At 35.6% G+C, this 26,171-nt stretch overlaps 3 protein-coding genes across 4 annotated transcripts; 1 reads left to right on the top strand and 2 right to left on the bottom strand.

The window, feature by feature from the left end:
* Positions 1–429: 429 nt before the first annotated feature.
* LOC102598127 (glutamine-dependent NAD(+) synthetase) lies at positions 430–9,426 on the bottom strand. Its single transcript, XM_006343747.2, has 14 exons — positions 9,282–9,426; positions 8,968–9,172; positions 8,171–8,476; positions 6,391–6,614; positions 6,117–6,220; positions 5,493–5,627; positions 4,642–4,810; positions 3,767–3,902; positions 2,856–2,994; positions 2,484–2,660; positions 2,047–2,214; positions 1,702–1,797; positions 1,465–1,593; positions 430–869 (listed from the first exon to the last, which is right to left on the bottom strand). Exons 2-14 carry the CDS (start codon positions 9,159–9,161, stop codon positions 651–653), a joined length of 2,196 nt encoding a protein of 731 aa, XP_006343809.1. The 5' UTR covers positions 9,162–9,172; positions 9,282–9,426; the 3' UTR covers positions 430–650.
* Positions 9,427–10,221: 795 nt separating this feature from the next.
* Positions 10,222–16,663, bottom strand: LOC102597609 (phosphatidylinositol N-acetylglucosaminyltransferase subunit A). Of its 2 annotated transcripts, none has more exons than XM_006343745.2 (10): positions 16,561–16,663; positions 15,576–15,719; positions 14,760–15,332; positions 14,499–14,653; positions 12,848–12,938; positions 12,621–12,737; positions 11,678–11,781; positions 11,044–11,134; positions 10,778–10,945; positions 10,222–10,642 (listed from the first exon to the last, which is right to left on the bottom strand). In XM_006343745.2, exons 2-9 carry the CDS (start codon positions 15,693–15,695, stop codon positions 10,850–10,852), a joined length of 1,347 nt encoding a protein of 448 aa, XP_006343807.1. In that variant the 5' UTR covers positions 15,696–15,719; positions 16,561–16,663; the 3' UTR covers positions 10,222–10,642; positions 10,778–10,849. The 2 variants fall into 2 exon arrangements, with proteins under 2 accessions (XP_006343807.1, XP_006343808.1); XM_006343746.2 differs by having other exon boundaries at positions 16,569–16,663.
* Positions 16,664–17,671: 1,008 nt separating this feature from the next.
* LOC102597284 (ABC transporter F family member 3) lies at positions 17,672–26,133 on the top strand. The gene is made up of 18 exons (XM_006343744.2): positions 17,672–18,060; positions 19,090–19,308; positions 19,877–20,069; positions 21,217–21,425; positions 21,553–21,708; positions 22,619–22,747; positions 22,857–22,958; positions 23,066–23,212; positions 23,340–23,402; positions 23,576–23,622; positions 23,789–23,848; positions 23,949–24,031; positions 24,292–24,386; positions 24,727–24,813; positions 25,045–25,132; positions 25,227–25,312; positions 25,632–25,694; positions 25,794–26,133. Exons 1-18 carry the CDS (start codon positions 17,857–17,859, stop codon positions 25,911–25,913), a joined length of 2,151 nt encoding a protein of 716 aa, XP_006343806.1. The 5' UTR covers positions 17,672–17,856; the 3' UTR covers positions 25,914–26,133.
* Positions 26,134–26,171: the final 38 nt, after the last annotated feature.

Here is a 26,171-nt window from a genome sequence, read left to right as displayed (position 1 = left end):
GGAGAGGAAAAAGGAGGAGGTTAGCCTCCTAATACCCTACCTCATACTATCCTTAGATACTATTTTTAGGGGTCGTTTGGTTGGAAACAAGTTATCCCAGAATATGTTATTCTGGGATTAACTATCCTACGATAACTTATCCCACCATGTATATGAGATAACTTATCCCATGACTATAATATAAATGGTGGGATAAGTTATCCCAAACATGACAACCAAACAATATAATTTTTTTTTTATCCCATCACTATTATTTTTAATCCCTCACACCAAACGAGCCCTTAGTGTTAAATAAGGATATAAAAGTCAAATTTAGAATTCCAAAACCTTGTTACTAAAGTTAGCTTAAGTTTGGTCGGAGTTGGATTATTTCGATATAAAATATGAGAGTAAACCTATGGTATATTTAGTAAATAAAATTACTTATAATCAGGATAAATTTGATCTCAAAATATAATTTCGTGTTTATACAACAGATCACAAATGAAGGGGTTTTCATTATTGAAAAAATGTTGAACTGATTTTCTTAAATAAATACAGGAAAGTAAAGAGTAAATTAGACTATCTGAAAGACTGAATAATTTGGAAAGCATTTGGAAATCCTGTATCTCCTATCAGCTGCATTATAGGCTAAACTGTGTAAGTTAGAATTAGAAGCCAGCTCTTGGATCACCCGAGCCTGCGGCCACAACACCCATCCCACCATCAGCTGTAACGTTCACATTTTCCCCGTCAGTCGATTTTGTAAGAGCAACTTTATCACCATCAAGCTCGTTCACAAGTTCATCAATCTTGCGAAACTGATAAGGCCATCGGACATTGTACAGGAACTGGCGTAGATCAAACCTATTGTCCTCGGGTGAATAACTCTGCAATATGAAAAAAGTCATATGCTTGTCTACTGAAACATCCACAGATTATATGGCGGTTTTATTTTTATTCTACTGTGTGTAATGACGGTCTAAGATGAACTTAAACGGAGCGATATAGTAAGTGAAAACTCGTATGGGAGAATTTGACTTGGTTGCGATTGAGATGTAGATGATGATGATGATGCTTCTCTAATGAAACAAACAGAACAAAAGCATTCAAATGGTTTAAGTTGCATGGATATATAAGTATCCCATACGAGCATTTGCAGACTTTCTGCATATGTTTGAGGTATCCATGAAGTGCCTAAAAGCCATCTCATGAGGCGAGGATTGTCCACGACCATATAAAAGGCCTTACCCCATCTGCAAACTTTAATTCTTTTTTCCCCTCTTTTTTCTTTTTGCCCACTTTCTTATGAACCGCGAAGAAGAAAGCTTACGATTCTATTGGTGTGGTGTGACGTGAGCTCTAACAATCAAAGCGGCGACTAGCTAGTAACTTTATTCAATGCCCTATGTGGGACTATTCTAACAATACCAGACAGATACTTCAATGCAAGTAATGGATCCATGCAACATAGAAGTGAAGTACCTCAGCATGATATGAAGGCGTCATGACAGTCATCTTGTGTCTATTGATGGAATAGTATTTAAAGAAGTATTTCACTTTGTCAGCCACCTCTGCAGGCGTCAACTTTGTACCCCATTTGTAACACAAATTCTGCAAAATGATCATTCAGTACTTGTCAAGGACTACAAAAATATGTGGAAGAAATGGTCCTATAACAAGTCTGATTCTATAATGTCTTACAGAATGAACAGGACAAACCTTAAACATTGATAGAGGTCCACAGCGGAAAATCTTGCGCAACCTTCCGTACACTGAAAGTTCTTCATAGGTCATACCCATATCCACTTCATCCAACTGTTAAACAAATATTGTAATGTGAAAACTTCTAATTGCGCTTGATCACTTCTTCATACATAACCAAACTCCACATATTAAGTTAAAAGAGAATCAAGAACTTTCATGCGAAAATTATAGAATCCAGGGGTGAGAACTCTCCCAAATGGAAGGATGAGAAAATACCAGAAACAGGAAATAATGGTTACACCTGCATTACTAGAAAAACCATCATAAAAACTGAAATTGGCAGTAAACTAAATCAGATACCTGACTGTAATTCGCACGTATAGGCTCCAATTCAGCAGTGGGCGGTGCAGCTTCAATCTCTGCCAGGGATGAGTAGCCAAGATGAACGGCAGCCCATTTCAGAAATGTTCGAAGATCCATCTTACTGATACTTCCAATTGGATTTATATCTGCTGAACTACAATCATACTGCAAGATAGACAGTTATCACCAGGATATGTGTTGGAGAAAAGAGAGATCAGCTAAAGGAAAACCGTGAATCCAATTTGTTACTATCTGTTTATTGACATGCTCCAAGCATAGAAAAAAAATACAAGGAGAGTTCAAGACAGCCACAAATCAATTCAAACAGCACTACAGTAGTAGTTGCCCCTAAATCCTCGGTTAACAAGATGCTATTATAGGATGAATGCGGTTAATAGTGACACAATATTTCAAACAACAAAATTTGCTTCTACCTTTGTTAAGTAACCACGTAATCCTTCATCCACATTGGAGCTACCCAAAACCAGATAAAACCCAGGTTTGTTATGGACCCATGGCAGCAGAGATGCTAACATGAATGCCAGGACCATTCGGACCCGAGCTTGAATGTTTTGCAACCCTAAATTTTCAATGTTTGATCCCCCATCTACCTGCAGACAAAATAAACAGGTCAAGATTGCACTGTAAAGCAATAGCTTAGTCTTTAATCCAGACATGGTTTCTCTTAGTCCAACCAACTATTAGTTGACCAAACAACATGAGGTTTAAGGGCTTCCCTTCAGTTGAGCGAACACATAAAAGCAAATAGAATAGATAACGGTAAAATTTATTTCAAACTTTTCTACCTTATAGCGTGGACGCTTTCCAGTGAGTGTTTGAAACAAACAGATTAGTGAAGAGACCACTCCATCGATGCTCACGTTAAGATGCCATGATCCTACCTCATCAGCCAACACCTTTGCCCGAGTTGTTGTGGCTTCTGAACTGTCATATGCATACACTATCAACAACACAAGTTTGGCTCAATAATAAATTCAAATAGATCATTTTTCAAACAGAGAGTTCTGGAAAGAACAGTGTTAGTATTCTCCAGAAGAGATGCTCTATTGAAGAAGACATCTATGAATCAATAGAAAAGGCCTGAAATCTTTTATTTGATCATCTGCGACAGTTGGGGATGTTCATTCTCGCTCTAATTTACTTCACCATATACAAGTAAAACATGCAAGATCCTTAAAGTTCAAAGCAAAGGTGTCATTAGACTCATGGGAATATGTAGTTCTCAGATTGCTACTGAGTCCCTTGATGTTAGAGAATAAATGTCATTTGAGAACGAATCATAGGTAGGGTTGACCCCTAGAATTCCTAAGGAGGGGTATAAGCTTTGGTTTAGCAGGCAGTAGCACGACAATGAGTCCAGCCAAGAGTTCATGATGACCCAAATTCTCATATTTGTGAAGTTTAAATTTCCTACATTTATTAGGATTACTAAAAGGCTCCCCGGACCCCACTTGTGGGACTACACTGGGTATGTTGTTGTTGTACTAAAAAGGCTCGCAGTTCTGAACCAGAAGTATGCTGTCCAAGGCCAGGCAAATAAAAAAAATTCCAACTGAAAATTAGCAAAGCAGTTATAAAGGAGTTATTTATTACTAGGAATATCAATTCCATGCCAATTAAGGAACCAGAGAATACATATAGATCAGAACAGAAAATCTGAGAAGGACAGAATAATGGGACTTGCTGACATTCTTACCTATTTTCAGATCCCATAAAAACAGTGTAAAAAATGCGCTTAGCAAATTCTTGGCTATCTGTTGGAAACTGACCATCAGTGTAATGGCCAATTCGAATAGCATCTGCTTTTATCTGCTTGTCACCGTTTGCAATTTCTGCATTGACATCAGTTATAATTGAATTATAAAGAAAACAAAACTCAATAGTCTGCTTATCTTCAGACATGCTGCTCATGCTATTTACCTTGAACTAAAATGCTGAAATAGTCAAATAGACATTACTTGATGCAATTTATCAGTCAGCACAACATAAATGAAGACATAGTACGTGCATTGGAGAACATGCACAAATAATAAGATCGCTCATACAAAATACTTGCCAGCTCTAGAACATTAGACGGAAAATAGCTGATCTGTAGCAGAAATAGAACCTTGACCACGGATACGATAAATCAAGGATCCTCCTAAATTTGGCTATGTCGTAGCATTTTCAGTTCAGCAACGCCACGGGAAGTTAAATCCTAAGATCCTATAAGTGAATGATCATTCTTAAGAAATTTGTACTTTACCAAAAAATGAACTCCATGCTCTCACTTTTTTAGAGATGAAATCATCAAATTTAGATCCAGGTAATAATTTAAGTAATCAAACAGCACAAGAATTATCTATCATTTTCCACCGGGGGCTATTAGTTCACATAGGAAACAAGTAGAAGGTTCAACCGGCTATAGGGAATAGGGAAACATACAACTGCATTTTCATCCTGCACTCTGAAACTATGGAAAAACCTATGTACTATGACGACAATACGAATGTCAAAAACTAGCCACAAATACAGGAAAATAGCTAGAACACAACAATATATATGTTTAGAAGGGCAGTGAGTTCAATAAACCTTTTACTACAAGCTGGCACATTGAACCAACTATAGCAGCAACGGAGGAACTATCAGCACCACCAGAAAGGGGAAGCAGAAAACCAGATGCACCACTTCTTCTTAGATAATCCCACAGCCAGCAAGCAGGTCCAAGTGCTATTTCCTCCTCAGGAGAGTGGTATCTAATCTGGAAAAAGAATGCAGTTCACTAAGCCAACTTAATCAAGCAACGGAAGAATCCACAAGACATTACACTCAAAACAAATGGCTTAAGATGCAACAAAACTCAAAAGAAGATAGAACTAAATGTAGTATATAAAAAGCTGAAATATAAGATGCTTCGCGACATTCAAGAAAGAACTAGATGGAAGTTTAACCCAGTTTTTTTCAGTAGATGGATGGACCCATTTTTTTAATTTTGGCCAAGGTTGTGGAATAACTTCAGATTGAAAGACTCAATTGAATAGAATCATGTGATCAGAGATCAATAGAAATGGAAATGATCAGAAAATTAAAGCCTCCCCCCCCCCCCATACACACAGAGGCAGGAGGAAAGGAGAGAGAGGAAGTATGAACAAGTCATCCTTCATATAGAAAGACCCTCTTTCTACTGAGAGACATAAACTAATGGCTCCTAAGAGTTCAGTCCACCAGTATCTTAACATAAGCAAAAAATCCATTAGGAAGACCTTCATGACAGCTTCTTGTGACTAGGAGTACAACAAAATCTTTCTATGGAAAAGGGGGAAGGGGCTGGCGCATAAGGTTTTGACTCAGAAGAGCTACTTAAACAAGAAAAAGTACGGGGATTAGTCATTACAAGAACATGTGTTGGTTTTCAAAACCATCGACCTTACACAACAACTTACCTTGAGTGGACTTGAAAGTGACATTAGGAGGTTAAAAGGTTGGCAAAGCTTGTAAGGCACAAATACTTTGGAAACTTTAGTTTTACAACTTGCTTGCTCTTGAAAGCTACTGATAGATGATCTGAGACTTGCAACCTGGTACAAAAGGGGAAGTAAGAACCATTGTCATTTAACAAAATGGATAACTAAATAAAAACATCAGGATCTCAGCAGCAAAAGATTTCACACAATTATACATACATCAATGAAGCCTCCACAAAATGCAAAATATGCTGAAGTTCATACCACTACATTGTGTTATTTCTTTCAATAAAACAATCTCTACATATCAAGATTTGGCTCTTGAGTTGGAGGCATATCAAAATGTAATGGTTTTCCTTGAATTAGTTGAGCTAGAACAATGTGGAATCAGTACTAAAAAACACGGATGAGCAATTAATACATGCAGATTACGAAGTTGAGTCGGATTATTATTTACACCATAATCTGATCCAACTTGTTGGCATTAGTTTGGTAACTGCAAAAGACTTGGGCATCCACTTACCAATTCGCAAAAGAGGAACAAGTTAATGATATTATATAACAATTTTTTTAGATATTGAGTTCAAAATAATTCTAACATACCGCATCTAGATCAATTTGAGCAAAAACCATTTCAACATCCTTCAAAGAAAATTGTGAACCTTGTGCTACCATATCTCCATTTACAACAACACAAGAACATCCATCTGCCAAAGGTAAATGAATAATGAATACCCGGTCATAATAAAACTGCTGAAACCGGTTACCAAAGTGAGTTAAACACAAATAATATTCATATCACCTAAGCTAAGAAATACAGCTTATATAGATTACTAATATGGTTGATTATTGCGAGGACAAAAAACAGGCTTGCTACCATAATAGAGACGACCACCATCGCATCCTTGGTGATTACTGTACATGTAAACTCCCCCTCGAGTATGTGTGGCACTTATAAAAGCACGATTGCGAAGATCAAGCTTTCGTAATTGATGATGACTTCCACTTGCATTCATAAACACTTCAACACCATTCAATGCAAGCTCAGCATGAGGAGGTTGAGGAGTAAAAAGTTCTTCACAAACTTCAGCTGCAACAGCTCTGAAAGCAACATTAAAACGAAGCTTAAAACCATATAAAATGGTGGTAAAGTCGATAAGCTGCAACTTATCTATTATTACACATGCATGATTTGTTTGATTGCTACGTTCGGGAATGTGAATCTCCCATGATATGTCGCCACAAAGAAGAATTTAGGCTAGGCAGAGAATTTTCATTTTTGTTTCTCTTAGTCCAATTTTCCTTTGCCAGATGAGCACATGGCAATCAAGAATTTTATCCTCTTCCTTTTTTTGCTTTGCCAAAATAAAGAAGTTTCACAAAACTACTCAAAATATAACATAATGTCGAGTTACTAACTAAAATCCTTCAACTTATGTCATTGTTAATATTTAAAATCGTAGAAGTGTTTACAGAGATTAAACTTAGTGAAGTAGCAGTTTCTCAACCACTATGGAAACCATACAGAAAGACTGACACCAAAATCACTAGTCTACAAAATGGGGCTGAAATTTTCTGGATGCTGAAGTATAGCTCCTTTCTAAGTGACTTCTATACTCTAGCTGATGAAATGATTAATGTTATAAACAGACTTAGAATGTTCTGTACATACATTTCAAAAAACTGGTTATGAAAGGATAATCCTGAACAATTATCCCCATCTAATGATAAGAAGAAATGGAGATTATATAGTTTAATCTCTTATAAGTTGTTTCGTGTCTAATTCAAGGTATGGTCTACCTTTTTCAGAATGTTTTCATGGTTTCTTGATCTTTCAAAGTTTGGTCTACCTTTCTCAGAATGTTTTCAATTTTTCATGGTAGAAGAAATATATATCTAAAGTATATGTTCAATGATAGGTAATATTTAGCGCATCGCCTATTAAACTAGCTGGTCTTTACGTTTTGTTCAGACACTCACTTCCAAAAAAGATGTTATGCTAGAGGAGAATTTTTTTAATATAAAATGATTAAGTGAAATACAAAAAAACCCAAATACATTGAACTAGAACCAAAAAGCAAAAAGAGCAGTTCTTTAACACTCTTGAATTTTGCTTTTTAGTTTTATGTTTCTTAAATATGGATGTGTTTTGGTTTAGGCAAAAACTGGATCACCAAAACTATGCACATTACGAGCTAAAGTGACAAGTTTTGAAAATTTAGTGCCTTCACAAATATGTTTTTTCCAACTTCAATGCTAAATTTTAGTCACCCAACTTAATACAAGTAAATTCTAAAAACATGAGTTTCGCAACATAACACTGCAATTCTATATATGACTACTTTTCAGTCTTCAACTCATTGTTTGTTTGTTATTCACAAAGCTTTCTAATATTGAATGACCAGGAAAGAGAGGTTCCTTAAACGACATCTAGATCAAATAATACTAAATAGAGGAATTAAATTCTCTTGTAGATCAAGTAGGCTAAGTGTAGACAGACCATCACCATAAACTAAGCAACCAAGAAGACACATAAATTCTGTTTTCAAGTCGCCCAATCCACAGCAAGCAAGAGAAAGAGAGGCAGAAATGCAAAAAAATATCTAAAAAACAAATACAATGAACGTGTAATAATGAATGTGAGCACAGTAACATACGTGTCTAGAAACTGGACATAGCCATAACCAAAAGGTACTGTTGTCTGAGACAAAGCATCTGAAACTTCACTTGGGAGATGGAAGTCCTCAAGGTGATCTTTTGATTTCCATGCTGTAAACCATCGAAGTTCTCGATAGTTGCCATCATTTGCTAGCCACATCTTTGGCCTTATCATGATTATTTTTCTGTTTAGGCACAACACTTGACAGTTGTATCGTTCTGAATCTTTGATAACAGGCATACCGAAGCTACATAATATCCCATCAGTCCAATCTCCTAACAGTAATTCTTTTAAGCATTCCCACCTGCAAGTTTGTGAAGACATTAGGGGAAAGAGCTCAAATGGTAATTTGATTTCCTCACTGAGTTGAAAGTATTCTGTTCAGTGAGACACAAACACATCATATCTGTTTCTAATCTATGTGGGCATTTGGCCATGAATATATTTACTTTTTTTTTTCTGGAAGTGAATTCTGGAAATCATGTTTGGCCATAAAATTCCAGAATTCAACTTTTGTGAAATTTGAAGAACACAAAGAAGTCCTTTTCACTTTCTCCACTCCAAATCACTCACAAAATTTAAAAAATAACACAATTTGTATTCATACTCAAACTACAAACTCCAATTTACCCCACTTTTCACCTTAAAAACAAAAATTACATTTTTCAAATACACCAAACGGGCCATTAAACTACCCCTATTGAATTGTGTAAGCTAATTCATATAAAGCTTGCATTTTTATAACCGAAAACGCTTCTTATTCATCAATTTCAGCAAAGGAAAAAAAAAACTTACGCATGAGCAACAGTATCTAGTTCTAAAAAATGATCTTCACAACCATATCCAGTGATTTCAAGCTCTGGTCCAAGCCTGATCATAGCTCCAGCAGCTTTAGCCTCCGCAACAGATTGCTTAATGTTGCTCAAATTGCAGTCGAAATCCATAGCCCATTGGTTCAAATTACACGTAGCTACCTTCAATAGCCTCATCTCAAATTTCTCTGTAATAAAAAAATTTCAAACTGTATATAAACAAATTCACTTCCTTGCTGCAATTTATAGATTTTGCAATACAAAAAAAATTAGAAATTTGATTGGAGTTTGACGCACCGTTTGAAGGGTTGGAAGTCCCTAGTCTTGGGAGATATTTGAGTATTTGACACGTCCAACTCCACACTCACCACACCAATTCTTGATTTTCTTGTCCAATTTTTAGGGTGATAAATGGGTAAAAGGTTCTTTTTAAAAAATAAAATAAAAATATTAACTTCAGTTCCTAAACAACTTGTGTATGTCCGTCCCACTAGACAATACTTTAGTTATTAAAGTACAAAAAATAAAAATCAGACTATTTTAAAGGTAAATGTTTAAAATGAGTATTTTAAGGGCAATACATACAATTTTGTGTTGTGGAATTTTTCGTATTGAACTCAAAAGTATATGAGGTTGGATTTGGATTCATTAACCAATGAGATAAAAAAAAATCACGATCTTGAAAATTTCGAAAGAAGCTTGACCAATAATAATTTTTAATATAAGAAGATATTTTAATGATAAGCTTTTTAAAATTTTAAATATATGAATTAAAAAGAATTCTATTGGACTGATGAATATAAGTAACTCTTAACATAAATTTCGGCAGATGAATTGACATACAAGAATTAAGATTTTGTTTGTATGCTTATTGTCTCATTATTCAATTTGGTATTTATTTTGGAACCAAAGGGTGACTTCTTTTTTTTTGGTTGGTATTTTAAAGACGACGAGTCAATGTGGCATATATCTAGACTAAGATATCTTTTCAATCTAATTAATACTCAGCGTCCCAATTTATGTGACAAATTTCTTTGCGGTCACTCATCGTTACAGTTTTGTCTAGCTGTCCATTTTTATTACTTACTAAGGGTGCCAGTTAATCTTCTTATAGTCGATTTTACAACCGAAAGTAGATATCAAGGAATCTGAATTATGAATTTGAGTTTTGACAGTGGACTAGATTTAGATTTCTTTTAAGAAATAAAATAAAATTAAGTAGCATGTTTGAACATAATTCACATGAAAATTAGTAGAAGTAAAAATTTTGGTTCTTCTTCACAACACAGTCTACTAAACTGGGTAACCCTATGTTCTCCAAGCCCAAACACATACACAGAAGAACTCCTATAAATGCCACAGAACTGGCATATATCTATAAACGTAACTTGACAAGAAACCTACAATGATCCAGGTTGTGTAGTTCACAGCCGTGGCCGGTGGCATCATCCCCAGTGACTTATATTAACAATGGCATGTTAATGAATTTGATCTGTTCATGCTTTAGGGGAAGTCTTGGATGCTACTGCGCCAAATACGAACCAATTGAACATGTCATAGGTTCCTATATCTCCAAAAATCTTTCTTGGTGGCAATCAAACCCCAGATCCAAACCATTCTGAAAACCACTTTTTCCTATGTAACCTGTTGTTGTTTGTCTAGCACAGAAAAATGAAACTCAGATTTAAAATTCATGTTTCAGTATTTTTAGTGATTTGAATTTTGAAGGATCAAGTAGTTTGAGGAATAGGATCAAGTAGTTCAAGAAAGATGTACTATGTAAAACACTTTACCTGAATCCTAATTCCACATTGTGTTTGAATAGTAAATGACCCTGAGCTGCACCGATGGGTGAAGCACCGGAATCATAAGCTTTCTTCCTTCCTGGAACCAAATGGTGTCTCCTCATGTTGGGACTTTGGAACTTGAATATCAGGTACCACCTCAATGTCCTTGTCAGGCTTATCGATATCAACAAAAAGAATGTAGGTCTATTAGGAAAAAAGAATTTGCAATACAAAACCAAAATAATTTGCCAGTACATCCGAGTGAGGAGTACCTTCCATAGTTGCAAGAGACGCCAGAGCAAAAAATTTACTATCATAACTATGCAAAATATTTTCCCGGCCCAAGTGCCACAAGTAAGGTACCTGGAAAATTAACTTGGAAGTTTAATCAACTGCAAGAAACATTTATTCATGTGCAAACTCTATATGGCCAATCACTGCTTAATAAACAATACAGATGGCAACCCGAAATGAATGTTCAACCGCCTTAAGGCCCACAAGGTCGAGCACTGAATCTAGGATGCAAGCTTCCCTCCAGTCTGAGGGCACCAAAGGACCAAAAACAATCATGTTCAGTTGCTTGAAGGCCAAGAAGGTGTCATGTAAACCTTGTGTATGCACAAGCTAGGACATCAAAAGGAGGATAATAAAATCCAGAGAAATTGACGTTGCAATACAGTTATCTGATTTTACTTGTACCACAAATTAGGCCCAAAAAAGAAAACTAAAAACCCACGTTTTATTGCTCAAGCAATATTTATTTAAGATTCTATACAACAACAAGAGGGTCTTTCACTACTAAAAGAGAAATAACATATAACTAATTGATTTTATCAGTTCTCAATTTATTTCTCTAGGGTAATGACATACCTTAACAAACCATTTTTCTTCAGAGAGGTAGCATACCTTGATAATCGATCTAGCAAAGGTGGATTGGAGCATTTCAAAGCACGGTTGTAAACAATTTCTGTCCTCCTGGCTACATCAGGCCAACTATAAAGTTTTTTCATCTGGCAGTAGAAACCAAATGTCAGTAAGATCACTATAATTCTTTTTGATAACAAACCCATAGAAACACTTCTTCACATTGTAGTTTAAAACTGTACCCCAAACCAACTCCCTGCAACTTTTTTATCATAAATTCTACCATAGGTGAACCCACAGATTGAAATGGATTTTGGTTCTAGCTCATCCCAAAAAGCTAGCTCGAGGTAAGGATTGCCCAAGACCATAAGAGGAGACATCCCCAATTCCTCCACCATTATGGGACACTTAACATCTGCACCCCCTCACTCCTAGGAGATCGGACATTAGAGCACAGACAACATAATGTGGGGGCCCAAAATTGGGTAAACAAAGAATCAGAATGGGACTGCTCAGACAGATTTTGTACCTAACTCAACCCAAAAAGCTAGCTCAAAGAGATGAGAATGACCCAAAATCATATAAGGAGACAACAATCCATTTCCTCCACCAATGTGGGACACGTAACAACCACAAACAAATCTTTCCCTTTAACTACTATATCTTCACTCTTCTAATCTATCTTAAATGTCCGGTGCTTAGCTGTCCTCTTCCCCTTCCACAAAAAGAAGAGCAAAAACTCATTGTAAGCTTAGTCTCTTACAGGAGGGGAAAATTGAATTGGAAATATTTTTCTTTTGGTCAAGAGATTGAGTTGGAAGACATCCATGAAAGATTGGGATTAACCTCAATTTCCTTCAGATCTCACCTAAGATACGAGACTATTTATACATCTCAAGAGAGTAGAAACTAAACAGCCCTTGCTACCTCGCTCAAAAAGAAAAGATGAAGAAAAAGGATAAGCAAAAGGAAATGTGGTACTTACACGATTGTGCATATCTTGTGGATCGATCTGAGGAAGCATATATATAGCCCTTGTGATGGCGTGAACCATAGTTGTAGGATCTGGCGCAGCCAGAACAACCATATCATCTGGAAGAACCTGGACAAGAACAAAACATGATAAATAACAACGAACAACTTACAAAGTAGAGGCAAGGAGATTTTAAATTATTAACTAGTCAAGCAAAGAGAAATGAATCATGGACATGCCTCTGGAACACCTCCTACACGTGTACTGACTGTTAATAATCCGCAACTTGCAGCTTCCAATATAGCGATGCAAAATGCTTCTGTTAAAGAACTGGCACAGTAATGCAAGAAACAGGAGCATAAATGAGGATTAGAAAGGGGGAAGGTGGAAAACTGGTTGTTGTTCAACCACAAATCAGGCGTGTTTAAATATCCTCAGATGATATTCTTTTGCGACTGCTTTTGCAGAAGAAGAATGTGTAGGGAGCAATTGCAATGTTTTCTTTATTATTTTTGATGATTCTGGAAGGAAGGTTGAAACCGATGAATCCAATTTAGCTTCTCAGCTGTGTCAAGTTCTAAGGAGCCACACATCATTCATGGTTTTGATACTTCAATCTCACATTTGCAGCTGAATATTAAAATCAACTATGTAAAGAATGTTTTTTTGATTGTGCCACCTAGTTGATTCCTTTATCTTATTAAGATCACATACTCAATGTTGCACCTTGAAGCTTCTTTTTGTTGATAAAAAAAAGAGACCAAGGAGGATACAGAATCGACTGCATGATCTTAATGAGAATAACACTTCCGTAATGGATTCTCCAACAGAAATCCTTTCCCTTCAAGATGTTTGAATTCTACACTGACTTTTCCAAAATGTCTATTCCATCAATCATATGGACACGGGAAGTACAAACAAAAAACATTAAGATTGGCCAGTAGCATTCATCTTTGGAAAGCTTACTTATTGAAGAAATCCAATATCAGTTTTCTTCTACAGTTCATGATTTCTACATTCAACTAAGCATCACATTTCAGTAGATTATCACAGACTGATGCAACCAAGGTGTGGCCTAGTGATCAATGAAGCTAGGATGGATCATGAGAGATCAGGATTCAAATTCTAGCATAGGCAAAAAAGGTGATTTCTAGTCATCCATCTCCACCTTGGTAGACACAAGTACCCGATATCTACTTCGGTGAGAAGTAGCATTATACCTAGTGGATAAGTCGAGGTGTGTGCAAGGTGGCTTAGACACCACCATAATAAATAAATTTTAAGAAAATTGTGAAAGTTAAGCAACATATTTTGTGTATCAAATAAGGGAAACTTTGCATTACAAACAATTATCACAATTAGTGGATCAACATAGACTTGGTGTATGTAAATAAGCACCTAGCATCATTTACTGTGTATCCAGACAAGGAACTTAGCAAAACACCAAAAAAAAAAAAAAAAAAAAATAGGAAGAGGTGTTTTCCACTGCCAATGCCCAACAAATTCCTCCTCTTTGGTCATATATCTTATTGAAATTTTGCAAAAGCACATATCAAAAGAATTACTGCCTATGGAAAGAAAAATATTGACAAAAAGCATCTAAAATTTCCAGTGAACGAAAAGCAGAGAAGTTTTAAAGAATTTAAGAAAAAGAAACTGAACAGAATCATCAAGCAACAAAATGAATGTGAGTTTGAGCTAATAAGATAAAATATGGAGATCATTATTGCATAAAAGATCTCTTCTTCTTTTTTTCTGTCAAAACTAATCCAGAAGACAAGATAGCATTGCTTAAGAAGGAAACTAAGACAGATGTCAAATAGAGGAACTTCAAAGTATAAAATGATATAAGTTGTAGGGTGTACACGATAACTCTTGAAGGTCTCGCACCTGTTCAAAAATATATGGCCAGTTATTAGTACAGACCGTACTTTAGCATGAGGGACAGCCCCCAACATATCAACACGGTCTTGAAGAGAGTGTTTTTCCCTCATTTCTTCCAGACGCACTCGTTTGGGTCCATCTCCTCCAACAATGAAGCGAACCTTAGAAATGCATCCAAATAAGTTGCCAAAGTTTAGAATTCATAAACAAGGTCCAATTCCATAGACTAGTTTCGTAATGAAGACCATGATGATGAAGAACACTTACATTGGGATGCAAACGGCATACTTCAGGGATCACTTCAACGAGTAAATCTGCTCCTTTCCGATAAACTAACCTACTTATCACAACAATAACAATTTCATCCCTGCTGAGTCGCTCTGGAGCAGGAGTAAACATGGCTGTGTCCACAGCATTTGGAATAACATAAACCTTTTCAGGCGGCAGACCAGACCTTAAAACTGTATTCTCTTTACTTGTGTGAGAAACACATATAGCCTGAGTAACATCGGCAAGAGTAAACTGTAGCACCTTATTCATGTGAATACTTCCAACATCTGAAAACCCATAGAGAGAATGATCTGTGAATACAACTTTGTAACCCATGGTGCGAGCATGCATTAGAGCTTCATGACATAAGGTTGAGAAGGCTTGATGTCCATGTACCAGCGATATCTTTTCCCTAATCAGAATTGTCCTTGTAATTGAAAGTGTTCCAAAGAAGGTTGGCAATGTATTTTGCATGAGAAACGGCTTCCATGGGACATAATAAACTTTCAGCCCATTTGTCATATATCTTACTCCAGAACGATTCTGATAAGCATGAGTCATAACTACCACCTGAAATTTATACAAAGGAACAAAAAATGAATTCATATAAAGTATCTGATTATAACAAAACAAGCTCCTATCTCTCTCTCTATTTCACTCTCTTTTGACAATTTTTTTACTTTGCAGACCAAAACTAAGTCCCTTCCAGGTACAGACAATGTAGATTATCTTCACGGGCAACAAGAAAATTAATCTCGAATCAATCATATTCAATCAAGAACACTTTTAAGACAGGAGACTGTGGTTACTAACCTTGTGGCCTTCCTTAATCAAGCATTGTGATAGATAGTATATATGATTCTCCACACCACCAAAATTGGGGTAGAAAAAATCTGAGACCATTAAAATTCTATGTTTTTCCGGTTCACCCATGATAACAGATCACCACGGACGCTTCTGCAGCAGAGGAAACCATTTACATAACAATATAAGAAAAAAGCCAAAAAAAAACATATAATTATACTACATAAGATTGTAAGGCATGATCCACGCGATAGAACTTGCCCTATTTTGGCCAATTAAGTTTATTTGATTTTAATGTTGTTGCCTCAGCCTGTAATTGAATAGAGCTACCATTAAGAAATCATTTCCTAACCCAAAACACAAAATCAAATGACATAGCATAATATCACGTTTGATGCCTAAACCATTTCGTTCCAATTATTTCCCAAAATGTCACTATGCATAGAAATTTCTACTATATATTATAGGATATCTACGACGCTGTGTAAAGCTAAAGCCACTAACCAAAAAAATAAGCACCTCAAAATTACAAATCTTCGAAAGAGGCAAAAATCCCCAAATTCAGTTCAAACACACAAGGATATATCATGCATGAGAAAAACGAAGCTCAAATACGAACATATATACATCCGAAGACACCAAATCGCTCAGAAAAGAAATAAATTCGACAAACTAAACAAAGAAACACAAGTCGAGATCACACCAAAAGCAGAACAAGCACCGAGTAGAACACAGAGAGAAACAGTAAACCGAAAAGATGAAGGAGATACATACATACATACATACATACATACATACATACATACATACATACATACATACATACATACATACATACATACATACATACATACATACATACATACATACATACATACATACATACATACATACATACATACATACATACATACATACATACATACATACATACATACATACATACATACATACATACATACATACATACATACATACATACATACATACATACACACATACATGGGAAGAGATAAACAAGAGAGCTCAGCAAATCTGACCAAGGCGATGTAAAATGTTAATGGCGTTTCTATGTGTTCATTATTATTGTCACTATTAATTGAAATTTTCTTATTAGTTTGTTCCTATGCTAAGCGCATATTATTTTTTTTAAATACTTTTTTTTTCTAAAATCAATTGATGTACTTATAATAAAAAGTCATGTAATTAAATTTATAATTATTTTTTATGTCTTAATTTGTTTAATTTATGATGTGTGATGCTCATATAGATATGTCCTCGATTTAATGATATCAGATGGATTTACTTCAAAAATTCGATGATTCACATCAAATATCCATTTTACTATTTTTTTTATTGATGCGAGAGTCAAGATATCCGTTGATAAGAGTTGTTTTTTTGTTTTGAAAGAGGCATATATTCACCACGCACACCACAGATGAGGTGACACAAGGAGCAAATTGTCATTTACTATTCTTTGGCGCTTTGTGAGTGGTTCGCTTTGAATCAATGATGTAATCAAAATTCATCCAATTGTTATTGAATTTATTATTATTATTATTGTTGTATAGTTTGTATAAATACTAACACTCTGTTTGGATCATGGTTACCCGTTGTTTCATAATGTACTGTATTGTATTGTACTATATTGTGTTGTACTGTATGGTAGATACAATGTTTGGCTAGACTGTATTGTTTGTTGTTGTTTAATAACATTTTTATTATTTGGTTTGACTATATCATACTGTATTGTAATTTATAAATTTATTAAAATATTCTTAATTATTCTAGGGTAGGAGGTTTGACTAGAATTAAATAATATAGAGTAAAGGGTAAAAAAGTATTATGAAATATTATGTCATGATATAATTGAAAAAAGAAATTAAGTAACAATGGGAACACACCAAATTGGTTGTTCCATAAAATGGGGGTTTCCATTGTTATGTAACAACGAAATTTAATAATACAATACAATACCTTTTAAATAACAATCAAAACAAACATTGTAAGTATGATAACGATATAATACAATACAATGAGTAACAATGATTCAAACAGAGTGTAAGCAATTTATGCATTTCCTTTTTCTACGATATATATAAAAAATAAATACTTAATTGAGATATTTGTGTAATTTCTCCTTGGCCCTGCTTTGAGGTTTCGCTAGGATTCTCAATTTCTCACAGAGCCGCCTCACACTGTATCTGCAACCCGGTCCACAACCCATTTTCCCTTTCATTCCGGTTCATCTTCTCCATCACCGGCAGACGGCGGTAAGTGGAGAACGAAGATGACGGAAGTCGCGAGCAACGTTGTACACGAAATCCTAGGCAGACGAGCTCAAGATGTAGATCAGCCTATTATCGACTATATTATCAATGTCGTCGCCGATGAAGATTTCGATTTTGGGCACGACGGTGAAGGTGCTTTTGAAGCCCTTGGAGAGCTACTCGTCGATTCTGGTTGTGTTACTGACTTCTCCGAATGTCGTGCGGTATTAATACTTCCATTCCATGCTCAACTTCGTTATTGCTTAGGCTAATTTTGATATTTTTCTGCCCGAAATTTGTTCTATTGAATTGATTTTGAAAGATGTGCTTATTATACTGTTAAGATATTTTTCTGCTTATATTGAATTGATTCTGAATGATGTGCTTATTATACTGTTAATAGTTTGGATTATTGACTAGGGACATAATTTACCAACTAAATAAGATTTTTGAAACTTGTGGTCTAAATAAGCCATAGACATTTGTGTGACTACTAATTATCTCGCATTTAACAGTGGAAATGAGAACTTAAAAGTTAAATCCTTTTTGGATATAGGGAAACTGCCATTCTTTTTAGTAGTTTAAGAGTGAAAAGTGAGAAGTTTAAAGTTAAACCTTCAGGCATGACCCAAGCTAGTCTAAACAAGGAGAAGAGCATATTCCAAAAGTCTTTTCAAGCTAGTGTAAACAAGGAGAAGACCATATTCCAAAAGTCTCTTGCTACTGTAAACAAGGACAGGTTTTGATGAATAAAATTTGGACTTAAAAGTTAACTGATTATTAGCTTCGGTTTATCATTTATAAGCAACGATTGTGTGATTTAGTTAGAGAGCTTATGATAGCCTCAAAAGAAAAATCATTTATAAGCGACGTAGAATCTGATGATTTGGTCTGAAATAGAGAGTGACCAACATTGTTTTGGACTTAGGCGTTGTCAGTTGAATTGATTTGGTATTAGCTCATTTATGATTAGAGAACTTCTTAAACCAGAGAAATAAACAGCCATTTAAGGGGACATAGGAATTCAAATGGGTGAATAACTCTCATTATAGAGCAATTTGTGAACTAAAAAGTTTAAGTATAATACGGTGAACAAAATTACAAATAATTTGTTAGTACCAGAATTTATGGTTATACCAGCATTATTATTGTGGTTGTTAGACTCCTCTATGTAGGTCTTTGTTGCATCCCGTTGTATTTATAGATTGAGTTGTCTGCAATCTATTTTCAGTAGCATTTTCCAACCATGACAGGTTTGTAGCAAGTTGTCTGAGAAGTTAGAGAAGCAAGAATTGGCTAAACCCCAACCGACGGTGAGAAGCTTAAAAATGCCGCTGAGAATGTTTGATGGAATGGATGAAGAGGAAGCTCCAAAGAATAAAAAACCAGAACCAGTTGATGGTCCTTTGCTCACAGAACGTGACAAGATTAAGATTGAAAGAAGGAAGAGGAAAGACGAACGCCTGAGAGAGGTGAGTGAGAAAACGATAATCTTGACAGTAATCAGAATGAACCTGTTTGACACAAATATTGGTTGTTAAATAAATATGTTGGGGAAGCCAGCTCTTATTGTCTATGAACTACACTGATTTGACTTAACACTTCACTGAGTTTCCATTTATCATTCTAATGGGGTGTGTATGTGTGTGACATTTTACAATACTCCTTTTGTTGGATAATGGTTGTCTTCATGAAGTTATGAGACAGAATAAATATAATCCCTCTCCTATTACTGCTTTAAAAATTGTAACCCTCTCCTCTCTGCCATGTGGATGAAAAGAAGAGGGAAAAAAAGTAGAAGCCCCCAAGGCCTAGCTCGAGTGGCAAAAGGTGGAAGATTTGTGGCTTAGGTCGCAGGTTCATGCCCCACACCATGCAAAGCGAAGCCCGGTATTTAAGTGGAGAAGGGTAGAGGGGAGGGCCCATTATCCACCGAGTTTACAGACAGATTTCTCGCTTAACCAAAAAAAAAAAAAAAGGAAGATGAAAGTGGCTGGTTTACTCCTTCGTTCTTTTAATCTGTATGACTTGATTCTGCAGGCAGAATACCAAGAACACTTGAAAGAAGTGGAGGAAGTGAAAGCTGGTATGCCTTTAGTGTGTGTGAATCATGATGGTCAGGGTGATGGACCAAATGTTAAGGATATCCGTATGGAAAACTTCAATATATCTGTCGGTGGTCGTGAACTTATTGTCGATGGTTCTGTCACACTTTCTTTTGGAAGACACTACGGTATGCTTGATTATCTTATTGAAAAAATAGATAAAAACTCATTCCCATGTAGTTTGATTTTGCATTTTCTTAGACCTTTTAGTATCAAGTAGTTTGTATCTCATCTATATGGTATTACTCCCTCCTTGCCGATAAGAATGGCCCACTTTTGCAGAGTCAAATCATGAGTTCATGACATCTCTGAACATGTTAGTATATAGAAATAATTTGATTTCTATTTAAATTGATAGCACTTATCTAAAAGAATGTTAAAAATGATAGTTTGGAATTTGAGAAGTTGGGAAGTTTGTCGAAAATTCACATCAGATTGGATATAATACAAGATTGACCTAGTTTATATTCATTCATTTAGAAGTGTTGGAGGGAGAAATTTTTTTCATCAAGGCGAGAAGTCAAGAATATTGGGTTGGGCTAAAAGGAAAATATGCCATTTTTCAGAGGGTGCGAGTATCTATCTATCTTGATAAACATTTAGGGGTCGTTTGATAGGATGTATTACATCTCTAATACATGTATTAGTCATGGTATTTTTTAATCCTTTATTTGGTAGGATTTTCAGCCTATGTATAACTAATGTATTAGTTATACACCCTATTCAGTATATTATAAGTTGTATAACTAAGACATAGCAAATTATGGTATTAGCAATACAAGGGCTATTAATACATGGATAAGCATGCTTAAAGACATAATTGCCCTTAATAACCAAACCAAACAGTGGATAAGAAATATCCTCCGGATAACAAATCTCTGCTTTATTAATCCTAGTATTACTAATACATTCCATTGATCTATTCAGTACTATTCTTATACACCCTACCAAACGATCCCTTAGTGTCTTAAGCAAGTAAGTCATCATGCACACATCCATTATTTTGTCACTGGGAAGAAGACTGGAATACATGAATTGGCATAAATGCCAAGGGGGTGAAACTTAGGGGAATATATTTCGTCAAACAACAACATAGCCTATAGCCAGTGTATATTGGCATTTTTTGCTGTTTATTTATTAATTAAATTTATTACTTTCTCAATAAAAAAACATAGCCTATAGCCAGCAGCGTAGTTCACTTCCTCTTTTTGTTTGTGATTGGCAGTTATGTTTTATGCATCCACAGCCTTACCTGAATCTCTAATTTGGATGCAGGTCTTATTGGAAGAAACGGTACGGGGAAAACAACTCTCCTAAGGCATATGGCTATGCACGCTATCGATGGTATTCCCAGGAACTGCCAGATATTGCATGTTGAGCAAGAAGTGGTTGGTGATAATACCTCAGTTTTGCAATGTATTCTTAACACTGATATGGAGAGAACCCAACTTCTGGAAGAAGAGGCTCGTCTGCTTGAATTACAGGTTAGAAACAGTTCAATGGCTAAGCTTTTTTGTCATATTATACTGTTTATTTTTTAATATTCCTTTGTATTTTGTTCTCATTGGATCAAGTATATTCCCATTCCTTAGCATTTTCATGATTTTCTAGAGAGTGACTGACTTAGAAGGCGAAGCTGCAAAGAGTGATAAGTTGAATGGGGGGATCGACAAAAATTCCCAAGCAAAAAGGCTTGAAGAGATATACAAAAGACTTGATTTCATTGATGCTTACACGGCTGAGTCACGTGCAGCAACTATACTATCGGTTAGTTTGACTTTGACTTGTAATTTGATTTGCAAGCTTTTGATCACATCAGTCTCTCAATAACCGTTGAGAAAGTTTGTTCACTTTATGTATCTTCTTGATGCTCTTTTTACTGAAACCACTTGCTTCATAAAAATAAAGTTTATTCACTTTATGCACTATGTTTAATTAAAACAGAGTTTGCATTTGATGTATAATATCGCACACAAATGCTGTATATTAGAAACAAACTGCAAATGTTAATTTATAATGTATGAGCAAGATTCAGTCTACTAATTCATGTACCTGATATACCTGTTCCTTTCCTTTCGTTGCTACTATGATTATGCTTCCGCTTACTTTGTCTAAGGAATATGTTTTGGATATGGCTCGAAAGTATTGAAGCTAGTCTCAAGCTAATCTTGCTGTTTTTGCCTCTCCTTAGAGTTTGAGTTGTCTTAGCTTCTGTCGTAACTTCACGTTATCCATACTATCTTGCTGTTTTGACCTCTCCTTAGAGTTTAAGTTGTCTATTGAGATTATTTTTTCTCTTATAATTTAATGTTGTCTTGTCGTTTTATGCTTCTATTTCTAGAATAGATGTATGGTCTTCTTATATTTGTATAGATTCAGGCTTCCATAACTTCGGCATTATACTCTTTATACGTTTAAGCTGTGGATCTGTGTACTAACATCTTAAACAGAAAGTTGTGAATGGGGGAAGATGCTAGAAGCTAAACTATCTTTGGAAATCGAAAGTTAGAACTCATTTATTTAAGAAGTTGGGTTTGATTCTGCTGTAGTTTTGGCGTTCTTCAAGTTGGATGCTTCTCCACCTCAATTTTTCTTATGATGTTTTGCCTATTGATCGTTTGTGTTCACACCAGTTGTAATGAATGGTCTAGTTCTCATTGGTGGCTATTACTTCCAGGGTTTGAGTTTCTCTCCAGAAATGCAAAAGAGAGCGACTAAAACATTTTCTGGAGGATGGAGAATGAGAATAGCTCTTGCTCGGGCATTGTTCATTGAACCTGATCTATTGTTGCTTGATGAACCCACGGTGTGTTATTTCTTCTTGAGGATGTAAATGTACATCTATTCAAATAATGAACTTATGTTTTCTTTTGCATGCAGAATATCATAGAACTTATGTTTTCCTTCCCTTGCAGAATCATCTTGATCTGCATGCTGTCTTATGGCTGGAAACTTACCTGGTGAAGTGGCCGAAGACATTTATAGTTGTCTCTCATGCTAGAGAGTTCTTGAATTCTGTACGTGCTTTCTTCTCTTTGACCTAAAACACTAGTTGGGTTCAGTATGTATAGATGTTGATGTTTGTTCTGACATCTCCTAAACGTATCTTTGCTTCTTTCTTCAGGTAGTCACAGATATCATCCATCTACAAAATCAGAAATTGAGCACCTTTAAAGGAGACTATGATACATTTGAAAGGACACGAGAAGAACAAGTTAAGAATCAACAGAAGGCATTCGAGGCAAATGAACGTACAAGGGCCCACATGCAGGTCTTTCCCAATTACATTTGCTTTTATTGGTAGACTATTGCAAACAGATTATTTGCGACCTTATTTGCAGATTTCTTGTCTCGCTGTTTAATACTTTGATACTTTTTTTGGTTATAATGTTGTGCAGACCTTTATTGATAAGTTCAGGTATAATGCAAAGCGTGCATCTCTTGTTCAATCTAGAATTAAGGTATGCATTCATTGCTGCTCCTATATATGTTGTCAGTTTCCAGTTGTTATGGTTGTTTGGTCAAGTGATATAATCAGTTGCTCGATTCGATTGTTTAATAATTTAATTGGTCCACTTTTGATGCCTTAGCATGCCATGATCAGTACCTGAATCATTTTCCTTGAATTTGACAGGCACTGGAACGTATTGGTCGCGTGGATGAAGTCATCAATGATCCTGAGTACGCATTCATTCCTTTAACACATTGCTCCTATATGTTTCTGTTATTTTAACTCTCTGATGGTGTTTAACATGCTATAACCTGAATCTATAAAATTCCGATCTCTGTCATGTTGCATTTTTTTAATTATATGAACTCATGGTTATTTTGCATATGCTGTATGCAGCTACAAGTTTGAGTTCCCTTCTCCTGATGATAGACCTGGCGCTCCTATTATAAGCTTCAGGTTAAGCATCTCTTAGTCTGTGGCTAAGACATTCTTGTGATCTCTTGTCAGACAGCAAATCTCAGCTAATTAACTTCTTACCTTATTGTAACTAATGCAGTGACGCATCCTTTGGATATCCTGGGGGACCAATATTGTTCAAAAATTTGAATTTTGGAATAGATTTGGATAGCAGAGTAGCAAGTAAGACCTTTATTGCCTAACAATCAAGTATTTTCAAGTTCTCTTAACTGTTGCAAACCTTTGTAAACTGTACGTATTGGTCAGTAATATGTCTCTCTGCACTTGACGTTGAGTTTTTCTGTTGGGAAGTAAAATTAGATCTCTCTATTTGTGAGTTAGGTAGCATGTGGCTTTGGCATGTGTATCTTTATAATTGTTTTTTTAATCATTTTTACTGTTCTACATATCATGGACCTTGTCTCACCTTATGTATTTTCCAGTGGTTGGTCCTAATGGTATTGGAAAGTCAACAATACTTAAGCTTATTTCTGGGGATCTTCAACCAACCTCAGGGACTGTTTTTCGCTCTGCTAAGGTAAGCTTTATTTGCCAAAGACTTACGAGATTTTGTGAGTTTTTTTAAAAAATCACTTTTAACTTCTACTAGTTCTGTCCTTAACATCATATATTCACCAACTTTTGTCAGTGTACCATATTGTCTGATCAATATGTGTTTCAGCCGTATTCTAGCATTCTCTCATTACAATTCCTGTCACCTTTTAGTTAGAAAAGTCTATAGACTAATAATTTTGTATGAGCAAATGCTAGTGGTGTTCTTTTGACCTTAGAATCATTCGTGCAGGCAAATGTCTCATTTTGCTCTATTCAGTTACTTGGTCTTAATGCATTCTAAATGCACTTCACTTTTTGTTTAGGTCCGCATTGCTGTATTTAGTCAGCATCATGTTGATGGGCTGGATCTGTCCTCAAATCCCCTCTTATATATGATGCGTTGCTTTCCAGTAAGTTCTCCTAATCAATGATGTATTTTCTGGTAAATTCTAAAATATATGTGTGTAATAAGTTCTCTCTAAAGAAGGTGGGTATAGCAGTTGATTTTTCTGAATTTATTTGTCTGAACTCCTGAATAAGATATTTTTAAAGGTTTAATTGCTCTCTTACATCTGATATTGCCAAAGTGAATCTGCAAGTTCTCTCTTTTAATGTATTGACCTTGCTCTGGCTTCCTGCAGGGAGTGCCTGAACAAAAATTACGTGGTCATCTAGGTTCATTTGGTATCACTGGAAATCTTGCTCTTCAGCCCATGTACACTTTGTCTGGTATGTTAGCATTCTACTTGTTTTTTTCTGGTTTAGATCACAATGATTCTACTTGTTTTTTTTCTGGTTTATGGATTGATCTATGGGATCTCAGGTGGCCAAAAAAGCAGAGTTGCATTTGCAAAGATAACTTTCAAGAAACCTCACATATTGCTTCTTGATGAGCCATCAAATCACTTGGTAAGTTCTATTCTACTTGTTTTAGTTTCTTATTCACCATCTTTTCTTCATACATCCGTGATTTCAATGTCTTTTTGTTGCTGAATAACATACTTCGTGGGAGTAAAAAGTGGAAGCTTGCAGCCTTCCCTCGGGAACATAGAAAGCCCAAATTTTTAACTATCGCGTTTGTGGGTTTTAGGAAGGGCCTAGTGTGGTTTCATTATCTTTTCTTGATGGCATTTAACCTCAACAGCTAAAGCAAAGGATTTACTTAGCATTTCATTTATCCAAAGGTTCTTGCATAAGCAATTGCATTATCTAATCGAGCTCTATGCAGGATCTTGACGCTGTGGAGGCCTTGATACAAGGTCTTGTCTTGTTCCAAGGAGGCGTCCTGATGGTACTATGAAACTTCTGTCAATTAATTTTTTGGCTAAATGGTAACATATTTTTGGTTTTGCTGGTGTTTAATGGTGCTGCTACATGATGTTATTTACAGGTCAGTCACGATGAACATTTAACATCTGGTAGTGTTGATCAACTCTGGGCTGTCTCTGAGGGCAGGGTGATGCCTTTCGACGGGACATTCCAAGATTACAAGAAAATACTGCAATCATAAACAGTTCTAACAAAGGCTGCTGCTTTCTGAAGTGAACGAACTATTATTAGTTTACTTATGGCCTAAACCCCTACTTTATATGCAGAGACCACATGTTCGATGTAAAATTTCGAAAACGCTATCGACAAACCAATGTCCTAAAAAAAATAGTGTTTTTCTGCTACTACTTATTTCTATTTGCACTGTCCAAATTAGTCAAACATTTTCTCGATTTGATCAACTTTGGGCTTCAATTTTATATTAGACAAATCGATGAAA

This window comes from Solanum tuberosum, unplaced genomic scaffold, assembly GCF_000226075.1.
Source record: "Solanum tuberosum cultivar DM 1-3 516 R44 unplaced genomic scaffold, SolTub_3.0 scf00048, whole genome shotgun sequence".
Lineage (NCBI taxonomy): Eukaryota > Viridiplantae > Streptophyta > Magnoliopsida > Solanales > Solanaceae > Solanum > Solanum tuberosum.
The sequence above is the reverse complement of the archived record's forward strand: the minus strand, read 5'-3'. Positions and strand labels throughout refer to the sequence as shown.